Here is a 12999-nt window from a genome sequence, read left to right as displayed (position 1 = left end):
TCGCATAGCTACAGTACACTGTATTCATATCTCAGTGTATACGGTAGTAATAGAATTTTTGTATTCTGTAACTTGTATTGTATAGTCAATGAAACATTTAATAATGGGAAAAGTTTCTGTGGCCATAGCAAGATACCATAAAAGTTATGAGCTATGAAACTTTGAAAATTTGATGTGTCTAATGCCCTGTTTTTGCAGGCCTAGTCTCATTTATACCCAAACAGATCCAGCACACGTAGTCACAACATAAAATACAGGCCCAGAGTTGATGTTTACCTTCATTCTCATACCTACCATCAACCACCCAACTAAGAAATTCTCTACCTCAGCTCTGCAATTATTGTACAACCATATTCACCAACAAGTTTCAAGAAAAATGCATATTAGCTATACTTAGTAGTTGAAGTCTGTACATTACCCCAAAATTAAATTACCTTAACACTTACACTTACATGTAGTAATACTGTGCACTAAATTTCGTGAGCTCGTATATTGACAAAATTAGCATGTACAAAATTAAGTAAATTTATTAATCTGTGAACTGATGTAATCACATTTTGCACGTTTAGCATGTAATAAAAATAGTGAAAAATCAAAAATGCTAAAACCACTAAATTTCGTGCACTGCTAAAATTAATTAAGTCAGCTTTTAAGGTAAATTAAAATCAGTTACAGCTATAGGGATAGTTGTAACACAACTAAATGCCATCTTTAAGCTATGCATATACAACTACTAGAACTTCAAAATTCTCTACTACTTTGATGCTATAAAATTATAATATGGATTGAGAATCATAAAGATAAACGATAAACCCATGCAACATGGTTACTGTAAATTAATAGGCTATAATTTTAAGCATGTGCCATATTATATAATGTGATCAGCAAGTTACTGGCCATTTAGACTATGTTTCTAGTTCCACCATAGTAGATACTTTATCATGGTTGGAGGTAGTTGCTGGCTCCACAATGTCACACACATCTTGCATGTGTATCTGCTGATCATCATCTGACATTAGATGGTCACTCTCATATCCATAAGAAGGTTGTGATTTATTGCTTTGATGCCTTAAAACAATGATAATGCATATCTCTGACCAAAGTCTGTTATATACACACTCAAATTTAATGCTAAATATGTGACCAGATTTTACAAAACCGATCCAAATCGCACATCAGGAAAAATCAAACTAACACCTCCGGTGAATAGCTACACTATCGTACTACTAGTTTTGACCTTTAGTGCTACTCAAACTACTTGAGGCTGGTTTTAATTGACATATTTTTTTGGGTGGTGTGGAGAGCTCAAATAGTGGTTTCTGGCCTTGTGTAGAACCTGGCTTGGTAAGAATCATGCAGTGGTTTACTGGTGGGCAGCCTGATAATGTTGGCCTGCCTTTTTTTCTGTTGATATTGCTACATATCAGCAACTAAGGATCCATCACAGCCCTGTAATCTCCTGTTTGGACTCCATTCATGGTCTGCCTCCATTTTGAAGTCTATCTCTTGCCCACCCTATCACCCCCACCCTCAATCCCACCCTCCACCCCCTTTGTGAGCTCTCGTACTACCATTTCACTCATCCAACTGCTCAGATTTTCTATATCATTTGGAGGGAAAGTCTACAAGCAGCTACAAGTACTTGAAGTGGTCTGAAAGGTAATAGATTGATGTATATTTTGTGTAAATTTCATAGGTGTATTTCTTGGCAAGTTAAGCTGACTTGAATTCTTTAAAACTGTTTATCTCGATGTGTGATTTGGATCATTTTTCCAAAATCCAGTCACATATTGAGGGGTGGCTCTAGGGGGTTTCTGAGGGTTTCAGAAACCAGTCACATTCAGATCGAGATACTCTAATAGAGCAGTCAATCACTCTAATAAAGCAGTCAGAGTGTTCAGAGCAGCAGTGTAGAAAGCTATGCAGGTATAATTAAGGATTTTTATAGTGATAGATAGTGGAGGGCAGTTATTCTCAACATGCAGTTAAGTTTTTTGGTCTTCACCCTCTTGATCAGAAACTAGTCACCAAAAATCCCAGAGCCGCCCTTGCATTGTGTTACCTTACAGTCAACTCACCTACAGTAACACACCACCAGGATGATAACAGTTATCAGAATTACTATAGCTACTAGTCCACCAACAACTCCACCAACTAGTACAACAATATTAGTGGTGTGTTCTCCACCATCATTGGTATTGGTAGATTGCAAAACTGCATATGTGAAACTAGAGTATTTAGCTATGTACAGTGTACATGTTTATACAATTCTACACATACGTAAACTGTACTGTTACTGTAAATTACACTAATTCTTGTTCTAAGAACCTTCAAGGTGTAGCATATAACAAGTATATCCTTATACACTGTATAAACAATGCAGTACTAAAGTGTACAAATGTATATACTTACTAACATACAGACGTAATTAGCAGAATTAACTTGTAACTCTTTATACCTTGAATAACATCTGCATCCAGAATAGAGGATGATGCACTAGTTTTCACTCCCACGACCACAGAGTACTTCGTATTACTCTTTAGGTTAGTAAATACACTAAAGCTATTATTAACACTATCATCATGTTGCTCCTTTTGAGAAGAAGTGAGAACTACTTTATATTGTGGAAATCCTCGAGCTTCATAAAGACTTAATGGAGTCCAGGTGACATTGATTGTTGTAGAGTTCAACCAGTTAGCATGTACATTCTCTGGTGGTTTAGTTGGTGTTAGTTCTTCACTGAAGAATACAACATAATCACCTAATACTCCCATACCAACACTGGTGAATGCTACTACTCTCACTTGATAAGGAGTACCTGGATCTGGAATGATATAGTTGAGTATGTAAATAGTATCCGTGTCACGTATCACAATTTTACACTCTCCTAAATACCAAATAGTGTAATTCCTATCAGTAGTTTTCATCTTAGTATGTACTGCAGTATTCTCTTCCTCATATATTTGGTATATCACTTCATATGATGTGACAACTCCATTAGGTTGTAGGGGTGGTCTCCACATCACTAACACTTCAGTGTTATTAGTAGTGGAGCTAACAGTGAATTGTACACTTCCAGGAACTGCATAATAGAACTAGTTTTAAAAGTGCTAGCTATTTTAAAATGAAGTAGAGATCTATAGAAAGCAATAAAAGTAGTGAAACAAGAGATGAATGATGGTTCTACAGCATTACTCGGTGGAAAAGTCCCTACATTAGCATGCTAGCTATAGCATTTATTTTGTTCAATGCCAAAGTAGGGAATTTCCCACTGAGTAATGCTATAGTACCATCATTGATCTCTTATTTCTACCTTCCATCGTTTAGCTATAGATCCCTACTTCATTTCTAAATTAGTTGACAATTTCTAAAAATACTAGTTTGTTGGTTTTTTGCTATACCATCAACTATATACAGCTATAAAACACATGTATAACTGTAGCATTAGAATATCTCTCATCTAGCAGGAGATATGCTCACTATTCCTTATTTTACTGTGTTATAGAGTTTTCAGTTAATAAGTATACTTGGAGCCAGGATAACTCATGTGGTTTCACTGTTTTCATAGTGCACTTAATTACCAAAATTTACACTAACATGCTATTGAATAAATAATTTTAATTGTACACTTTACAAGTAAAGTCACATGTACATACTGTATAAATAACCATTAACGCCTACGATGCTTTTCTTACACATTTTATTCTAGCAATTCTTTCTCTGACACAATTTAACAATATTTTGATCTATAATAAGTCTCAAGCTTAAAAGCATCTGTGACTGCTCTATTCTATCAGAATAATTATTCGTAGTGACTATTTTATAAGGGTATCTTGATCTCTAGTTGTCTTCTTGTAACAAGACAGTTTTATTGCTAAACTAATACTGTGTGTGAATGTTCTGTTAGAGTACTTCATGTAAAATGTATCTAATCCAAAACAGCCAAGCTGTAAAAAAAGTGTGCGGCCCTCAGAAAGGCTATGGTGAAAAAAGATGTGAAATCCAAGGTGGCGGCCAAGAAATGGCTGTGATGGTAGGTTAAAGGTAAAAATTTTAATAATGACAATTCAGGTAAATTTTGTAAAGCGGCACAAAAATTCACCTGAATTGTCGTTATTAAAATTTTTACCATTAACCTACCATCACAGCCATTTCTTGGCCGCCACCTTGGATTTCATATCTTTTTTCACCATAGCCTTTCTGAGAGCCGCACACTTTTTTTACAGCTTGGCTGTTTTGGATTAGATTTCATTTCTTTTTGTATTTGTATACCAGCTTTGGGACTTTTTTAACCTACATTTTCTTCTTTACTACAGGAAGAAGAAAAGATGAAGTAGATTTACTTTAAATATTTTATCAGAAAATGTACAAAATATATATATAGTATAATACATATTTGACCGCATTTGCGAAAAGGGGTCTTCCACACACATCCAATTTGCCAACTTTGACAATTGATAACTTCGGATTGGAAAGAGCTATTGCCTTGATATTTGGGCAGTGGTGAGCACCACTATAGCTGAATACATGGTGAAATTTTCAGGTTAATATGTTATTTGAACACTGAGTTATGGTCTCCAACGTTTACGGAATTGGATGTGTGTGGAAGACCCCTTTTCGCAAATCCGGTCACATATATTGATTACAGAAATCTCCATGGTGGTTTCTTTGTAACTGGACACTCTACAAGGTGACTTCTTCTAATTGCTCTCTCTACAGGGTGAATTGTTTGTAGCTGAACGATCTACAAGGTAACTTCTTCTAGCTGATCTCTCTACAGGGTGATGTGTTTGTAGCTGAATTTTGTATAGGTGATTTGTTTGCAGCTGAGCTCTTTACAGAATGGTTTCTTTGTAGCTGAACTCTCTAAAAGGTAACTTCTTCTAACTGATCTTTCTACAGGGCAATTTGTTTCTGGCAGAATTTTCTACAGGGTGATTTCTTTGCAGCTGAACTCTCTACATGGTGGTTTCTTTGTAGCTGAACTCTCTACAAGGTAATTTCTTCTAGCTGATCTCTCTACAGGGAGATTTGTTCGTAGTTGAATTCTGTACAGGTGATTTGTTTGCAGCTGAGCTCTTTACAAAATGGTTTCTTTGTAGCTGAACTTTCTCCAAGGTAACTTCTTCTAACTGATCTTTCTACAGGGTGATTTGTTTGTAACTGAACTATCTACAAGGTAATTTCTTCTTGCTGATCTCTCTACAGGGTGATTTGTTTGTAGCTGAATTCTGTACAAGTGATTTGTTTGCAGCTGAGCTCTTTACAGAATGGTTTCTTTGTAGCTGAACTCTCTACAGGGTGATTTGTTTGTAGCTGAAATCCCTACAAGGTAACTTCTTCTAGCTGATCTCTCTACAGGGTGATTTGTTTGTAGCTGAACTCTCTACAGGTGGTTTCTTTGTAGCTGAACTCTCTACAATGTGACTTCTTCTAGCTGAACTCTCTACAAGGTGACTTGTTTCTCTACAGGGTGACTTGTTTGTAGCTGAACTCTCTACAGGTGATTTGTTTGTAGCTGAACTCTCTACATGGTGGTTTCGTTGTAGCTGAACTCTCTACAAGGTAACTTATTCTAGCTGATCTTTTTACACTGCATATTTGTTTGTAGCTGAGTTCTCTACAGGGTGATTTGTTTGCAGCTGAACTCTCTACATGGAAGTTTCATTGTAGCTGAACTCTCTACAATGTGACTTCTTCTAGCTGAACTCTCTACAGGGTGACTTGTTTCTAGCTGAACTCTCTACAGGTGATTTGTTTGCAGCTGAACTCTCTACAAGGTAACTTCTTCTAGCCGATCTTTCTACAAGGTGATTGAGTTTTTTGCAGCTGAACTCTTTACATGGTGGTTGCTTTGTAGCTGAACTCTCTAAAAGGTGACTTCTTCTAGCTGAACTCTCTACAGGATGATTTGTTTGCAGCTGAACTCTCTACGTGGTAGTTTCTTTGTAGCTGAACTCTCTACAATGTGACTTCTTCTAGCTGATCTCTCTACAGGGTGACTTGTTTCTAGCTGAACTCTCTACAGGTGATTTGTTTGCAGCTGAACTCTCTACATGGTGGTTTCTTTGTAGCTGAACTCTCTACAAGGTAACTTCTTCTAGCTGATCTTTCTACAGGGTGATTTGTTTGTAGCTGAATTCTCTACAGGGTGATTTATTTGCAGCTTAACTCTCTACAAGGTGACTTCTTCTAGCTGAACTCTCTACAGAGTGATTGATTTTTTTTGCAGCTGAACTCTCTACATGATGGTTTCTTTGTAACTTAACTCTCTACAGGGTGATTTGTTTGTAGCTGAACTCTCTACAGGGTGATCTGTTCATAGCTGAACTCCCTATAAGGTAACTTCTTCTAGCTGATCTCTCTACAGGGTGATTTGTTTGCAGCTGAACTCTACATGGTAGTTTCTTTGTAGCTCTACAATGTGACTTCTTCTAGCTGAACTCTCTATAAGGTGACTTGTTTCTAGCTGATCTCTCTACAGGGTGACTTGTTTCTAGCTGAACTCTCTACAGGTGATTTGTTTGTAGTTGAACTCTCTGCATGATAGATTCTTTGTAGCTGAACTCTCTACAAGGTAACTTCTTCTAGCTGATCTCTCTACAGGACAATTTGTTTGTACCTGAACTCTCACATGATTGTTTCTTTGAAGCTGAACTCTCTACAAGGTGATTTCTTCTAGCTGATCTTTCTACAGGGTGATTTGTTTGTAGCAGAACTCTCTACAAGGAAACTTCTTCTAGCTGATCTCTCTACAGGGAGATTTATTTGTAGCTGAACTCTCTATACATGATTTGTTTGCAGCTGAATTCTCTACATGATGGTTTCTTTGTAGCTGAACTCTTTACAAGGTAACTTCTTCTAGCTGATCTCTTTACAGGGTGAATTGTTTGTAGCTGAACGATCTACAAGGTAACTTCTTCTTACTTATCTCTCTACAGGGTGATTTGTTTGTAGCTGAACTTTCTACAAGGAAACCTCTTTTAACTGAGCTCTGTACAGGGTGAATTGTTTGTAGCTGAACTATCTACAAGGTAACTTCTTCTAGCTGATCTCTCTACAGGATGATTTGTTTGTAGCTGAACTATCTACAAGGTAACTTCTTCTAGCTGATCTCTCTACAGGGTGATTTGTTTGTAGCTGAATTCTGTATAGGTGATTTGTTTGCAGCTGAGCTCTTTACAGAATGGTTTCTTTGTAGCTGAACTCTCTACAAGGTAACTTCTTCTAGCTGATGTATCTACAGGGTCACTAGTTTGTAGCTGAATTCTCTACATGGTGGTTTCTTTGTAACTGAACTATCTACAAGGTGACATCTTCTAGCTGATCTTTCATCAGGGTGATTTGTTTGTAACTGAACTCTCTACAAGAAAACTTCTTCTAACTGATGTCTGAACAGGGTGAATTGTTTGTAGTTGAACTCTCTACAGGGTGATTTGTTTGTAGCTGATCTCTATACAGGTTACTTATTTCTAACTGATCTCTTGAATTCTGTTCAGGGTGACTGCTCTATTAGGATGACTGCTCTATTAGAGTATCTCGATCTCGCACTTGCTACACCAAGTTGGATTTCGTGTCATAACTCTGTGGCTTTAAGTCTGATTTTTCTACACCATTGAAGAGCCTTTCTAAGATGATAACTCCATCTGTACAGCGATTTTCAAAGCATTACCCCAAGTGGTTTATCTGGTAGGCGTGGCAAGCATAATAATAATAATAATAATAAAATTAAAAAATTAAAAATTAGCTAATCTCGATTGCGTAATTGTTACACACTGTTGATTTTTTCGCTGTATCTTCCTGGTTTTTAGCTCGATTACTTTCAAACCACAAAAGGTTTGAGGTTCAATAGTTAACCTATTCACCCACCGATTTTCAGCTTCTTCCCATACGCGGTTTACCCTGTAGGCGTGACAACATATTGGTGTTATTTTTCGTGCATAATCGCTCATAACTCTTTGCCTGTTTATGGTATTCCAGCCAAAGTTGGTACCGAGATGCGCCTTTATACTCCCCTTCTGTGTGCCAAATGTCAAGGCAATCGGATAACGCGTTCGCGTTTTATAGCAGTTTTTGTAAGTGTGCGAAAAGAGGAAGAAAAATAAGAAGAAAAAAAAAACCAAGAAACTAAGCCAATTTTTGAAGTCGCATATCTCAGGAATGCCTGAAGCGATTTCGCTCAAATTTGGAATGTGGAGTGCTGAAGGTGGAGGAAATCTACACAGCAAAATTTGTCTTGTTTCATCAAGGCAGCACAGAGCTACGGAGGTGCGAAAATTGCGTTTTCTTTCTTCCTGTCAATATACTCACGGGGTTGCGCGCCGGCTTCTTGGGCCGCACGACACACTACCGTGTGTCTTGATTAAGTTGCTGTTTGTTACTAGAGCAGCACTGTGCAACAAATGGGCATTTTGTACACTTTGTAATACAATTTTATTACTGAATTTTCCACCCAAATCACGCTCCTTATGACATTTATTATTTTGATATAGTATCACCACAGATTTGACCTTTGGTGACCTTTACAGCCATTTTAACATTGAAAATTCACCGTTTCTGTATTTGTTTCCCTGGGGCATTATTTTATGCTGTTAAAACATGGTTTCTTATTGAAGGTGTTGACCTAAGAAACAAGTTGACTTTGTTGAAGTAAATAGCTCATTCCATTCCAAAATTACAATCATTTTATTTTCCTGGAATTTATTTACCTTTGGGCCTTGGAATTTAAAATTACCAATGACCACCTTATGTAATTTCATGGCTAATATTATTGTCGCAGATACGCGAAATAACTTGCCTACTGGCATACCTGATGTGAATGATCAGGCCCAACAACATGAACAATCATGCCCTGCACATGTCAGCAATGACTCAGCAGAACAGTACATAGCCTAAAATTTCACTTTGTACTTAGTCAGCTTATTCTAGAATATTCTTTGTAAACAGTAACTAGTATAAAAGCAGAGTTGTATTGTTAGGAGTGGTGGAAAATCAGAGTGTATGACAGTGTGTGTAAGAATAATAGAAGAAATATATGCTGGCAATAGATAAGAAGATATAGATAACAGGCTTGATCGGGGCAATTCCTGTCGAGATCGCGACAATTATAACTTCGAAACAAAATCATCTATTGACTTCAAATAAAACCATGTCGTTGTTGTTGTTACTTTAAGCAAGACCAGTAATTTGAAACCATGCTTTTAACCATGTAAAATAATGTCTCAGGGAGAAAAAGGTAAAAGGATGAATTCTCAATGTAAAGATGGCTGTAAAAGTCAACAGAGGTCAAATATGTGATGGCACTATATCAAATAATAAATTATACACAATTACAAGAAGTGCAATTTGTGTGGAAAGTTTCAGAATCGTATAAAAAAATGATGTAAATTTTACACAATGCTGCTCTACTACAGTACCTCAATGTCCACTTTTCCAAAATTTGACCTTTGATTTTACTTGTTACTTTTACCAGCCTATTATTCCAAAAAATTGCCTGTGAAATTGGTGCATCACTAGTACACACATAGCATTATACACTGATGTACGTATTCCTAACTTGCTTCGCTAGTTCTATTCATCATCACATTACTAGGATCACTTGTTCCTCCATCATTAGTAGCAGTGATAGTCACTGTGACTAACTGATATGGAGCCAGTCCAGTAATATTGTAAGATTGTGTCTATATATTTGAAAATGAATATAGCATAAATATCATATGAGGTTCACTTACTGTGTTTCCATTAAATGGAATAATGAAGTCACTGCTAGAATTATCATCAATAGTATATGTGATAGTGTAACTGATCAATACTCCATTAGGTTGTGTTGGTGCATTCCAGATTACATGAACTGACTGACTATCAATTGTAGTGACTGATAGTATCACTGGAGGATTGGGAGCTGTTGGCATATGTCAGTATTTAAAAATTGATTTACAATACAAATACAAACCTCCATAATTATAATCAGTTGTTACAGTGATGGGATCACTCACTGGTCCATCAGCTCCACTAATAGCATATATTGTACAAGTGTATGTGGTGTGTGGAGTTAGTCCAGTAACTGTTCCTTGTGTAGAAGTACCAGTGAAGTTAGCATTGATCTGTACAGACTGTACACAAATGATACATAGCGTAACAGTATAAAGAGTCTACATGTACATTAGCTGACTACTTGTATTATTTACAAGGATGTAGGCAGGGGGCTTTGGATGGTTCAGATGAACCCCCCGTTCAGAGACAGAATTTTTATAAATTTAAAGTCATATCAAATCTTACACCCCTGGAGCTCTCCAGTAGCTATTTGCACATTGGTGCTCCTCTGTACTACTCTTGAGGTATGCATGCAGCAATGCATTAATGCTGAACTTTTGCAAATCATTGATATCTGTTGCATCACGTGATCAATTGCACATGTGATGCATGGCGGAAATGGTGAGGGACTGTTGGTTGGTTGAGACATGTTACAAGGCAGCAGCTGCGATAAACTTGTTGAGTGGTCGTGTTACACATGTGTCAGGTTAGCACAAACTGTGAATAGTTGATGTATAATTACTTGATGAATGGTTTGTTTGTTTGTCACATGTTGTGGACATGTGATGTCTCGAATATATTCAGCTACAAGCCAAGTCTGAAGTTATTGACCATCAACAGGAAGACCAGCCAAGAATAATGTATACCTGAAAGAAGATATTGCCAACTAATGGACTCGAGTATGTGGAGGCTTCCACGTGGTAGAAAATTGAAATTGGCTGTTGGTAGTATGTTGTCTGGAGGTGAAGATTAGTTAGTGTTGCAATAGGTTTATAGTTCTATAAACTTCATAAACAGCAGTGTGTAGATTTTAGTTAGTTAGATGCACAAACAGCGCCTTTTAACGTTACTGCCTCCTTCAAGAAAAAACCGCCTTCAAGAAAATCCTGGCTACGCCCTAGGGTGTAAATTTTTGAACAAGGGATAGGTCAAAAGGTCAATGACTGGTGCACTTCATTAGCATCCAGCAATTGTGCTACACCATCATTTTTGTAACTTTGTCAAGTAGGTCCTAAACATAACTAAGGTCTACATTACCCACATATGTATATTGCCACCTCATTCCATAGATTGTCCTACTACTGATTATTGAGGTGTTTCCCATGCCAGTTCACAACTTACCACACTGACACTGATTGATCCAGTACACGCGATGATATACCATCTCACTATTCCATTAGCTTCTTGGTAACTGAGAGTATTCCAACTAAATGTGATGTTAGTTTGAGTAGTAGACACAACCTTGAAGTTGTTAGGAGCCACACTTGGAGAAGCTAAAGTGTATGGATTCATGATTACAAATAAGTTGAGTTAATTATACAGTGTAACATAAGTCTACGTATTGGCCTGTATTATTCAGCTTATACTAATAGATATTATTTGCATGAAAACTATAGAAATTCGATAGGCCCTATGTTGTAGCATCCAAGTGAAGCAAGGACGCTACTACAGGCCTGAGGGTTTCTAATCCTGTGTTTAAATGTCTAACTTACTTAGACCACAGCTCATTGTTGTACCTTCACAGCTGCTTGTGACATGCGAAATGTAGCAATCATTAGTAGAAACAAGCCCAATACACCTCCCTGTAACTTGTAATGGCAGTTGCTATCCAGTTAAATGTCCATGCATTACCAATGTTGCAGGTGCATAATTGCCATGTTTTATATCGCCCCAGAGACAGGGACCTATTGAGACATAAGCAAAGAATCTACGGTAATTAGATACCTGTAAATAGCCAATGAAATTCGAGTATTTCATCTTGTTGTGGTCTAAGTACATATATGGCTCATGAAGGTAACCTAGAATACTGAGTGGGCGACAAGACAAGAAATTATATTGGATGGGTGCAATGGAAAATCTATTGAGAATGATGGATTTCAACTACTCCATGAGTCTCAGTTCAAACACATGTTGTTGACCTAAAGTTGATTATCAAAGCATCACATTGCCTTGCTCATGCTAGTGGTCTCAAGACAAAAAAGTATAGCACTAGGCTTCACCTTGAATTTTTTTTTCTTGTCTTTCACTTTTTATTTTGCATGGTATTTGTATGAAAGTTTTAAAAACCATTGATCTTTGCACACACCACACCACTGATGTTGACTTTCACCATGAATGGATAGCCACACTAATTCACAACACATTCATACAACAGCCAAACTACTGATTCGCACAGCCCGCTTGTCATGAGTGGATTTCCACAGACATGTGCCAACTACTTGAAATGATTGTTATGAGGCTCTATATTAAGGCCACAGACTCCATGTGAGCTTCCCAACCATTTTCTGTAGATATATTTTTCAAATTATCAATTGCCTGCCCACGACCCCCACCAGCAACCATGGTCATGCATGTGCTACAGAGTTACAGATATACCATTGTGGATGGCTATATCAGTAGCTAGCTTGTTATGGATTAAAGTGAGTTAATCAATATGGTTGCATGACTGCATTCTCAGTTAAAATTTAAAACCCAGAGCTTTTGGCCTTTCCAAGTTATGTATACTGAATTGAAATGTTTAAAACAGCATATGTGACCCAGTCTGAGAAAACTAGTCTTATTGCCCATGTCAGCAGATTCGATTTTTCACCCAGGACACAAAGCTATATGAATAAACTATCTAATTCCACCATCAAAATCAGTTAGACTTGAGTTGAGTGGTCTGGTTTTGCTGCCTGCTTTTCCCACGCCCAGTGGCAATCTGTACGTGCAGTGTGGGGCCTCTATGGAGCTCTGGTCAGCCTGGGGATGACTGTATGTGGCTGTACAGCTCTGTGGTGTTGAATAAGTACCTCTGCTGTGAATTTCCTTCCATTTTAGCCAATTTTGAGACCTCATTGGCCCAAAACTTGGCCTAATTTATCCCTACACCTTCCTTTTCAATTTTTGAACACTATTTTGTCTGCCTTCCAGGCCCCTGCCTCCCACCCCTTTTGCAGCTCACCTGATGTAGTCAACCTTGGTTTA

At 37.5% G+C, this 12999-nt stretch overlaps 1 protein-coding gene across 1 annotated transcript in view; it reads right to left on the bottom strand.

The window, feature by feature from the left end:
• Positions 1 to 770: 770 nt before the first annotated feature.
• LOC136264970 (uncharacterized) overlaps positions 771 to 12999 on the bottom strand; it is an 88700-nt gene continuing 76471 nt past the window's right edge. The window contains exons 41-47 of the mRNA XM_066059737.1: positions 11155 to 11306; positions 9953 to 10112; positions 9732 to 9901; positions 9557 to 9680; positions 2459 to 3082; positions 2079 to 2214; positions 771 to 1068 (exon numbers count right to left, since the gene is read on the bottom strand). Of these exons, the coding sequence (XP_065915809.1) occupies positions 906 to 1068; positions 2079 to 2214; positions 2459 to 3082; positions 9557 to 9680; positions 9732 to 9901; positions 9953 to 10112; positions 11155 to 11306 (1529 nt within the window). The 3' untranslated portion in view covers positions 771 to 905. The remainder of the gene's footprint in view (positions 1069 to 2078; positions 2215 to 2458; positions 3083 to 9556; positions 9681 to 9731; positions 9902 to 9952; positions 10113 to 11154; positions 11307 to 12999) is intronic.

This window comes from Dysidea avara, chromosome 1 (genome assembly GCF_963678975.1).
Source record: "Dysidea avara chromosome 1, odDysAvar1.4, whole genome shotgun sequence".
In the NCBI taxonomy this organism is placed as follows: domain Eukaryota; kingdom Metazoa; phylum Porifera; class Demospongiae; order Dictyoceratida; family Dysideidae; genus Dysidea; species Dysidea avara.
The sequence above is the reverse complement of the archived record's forward strand: the minus strand, read 5'-3'. Positions and strand labels throughout refer to the sequence as shown.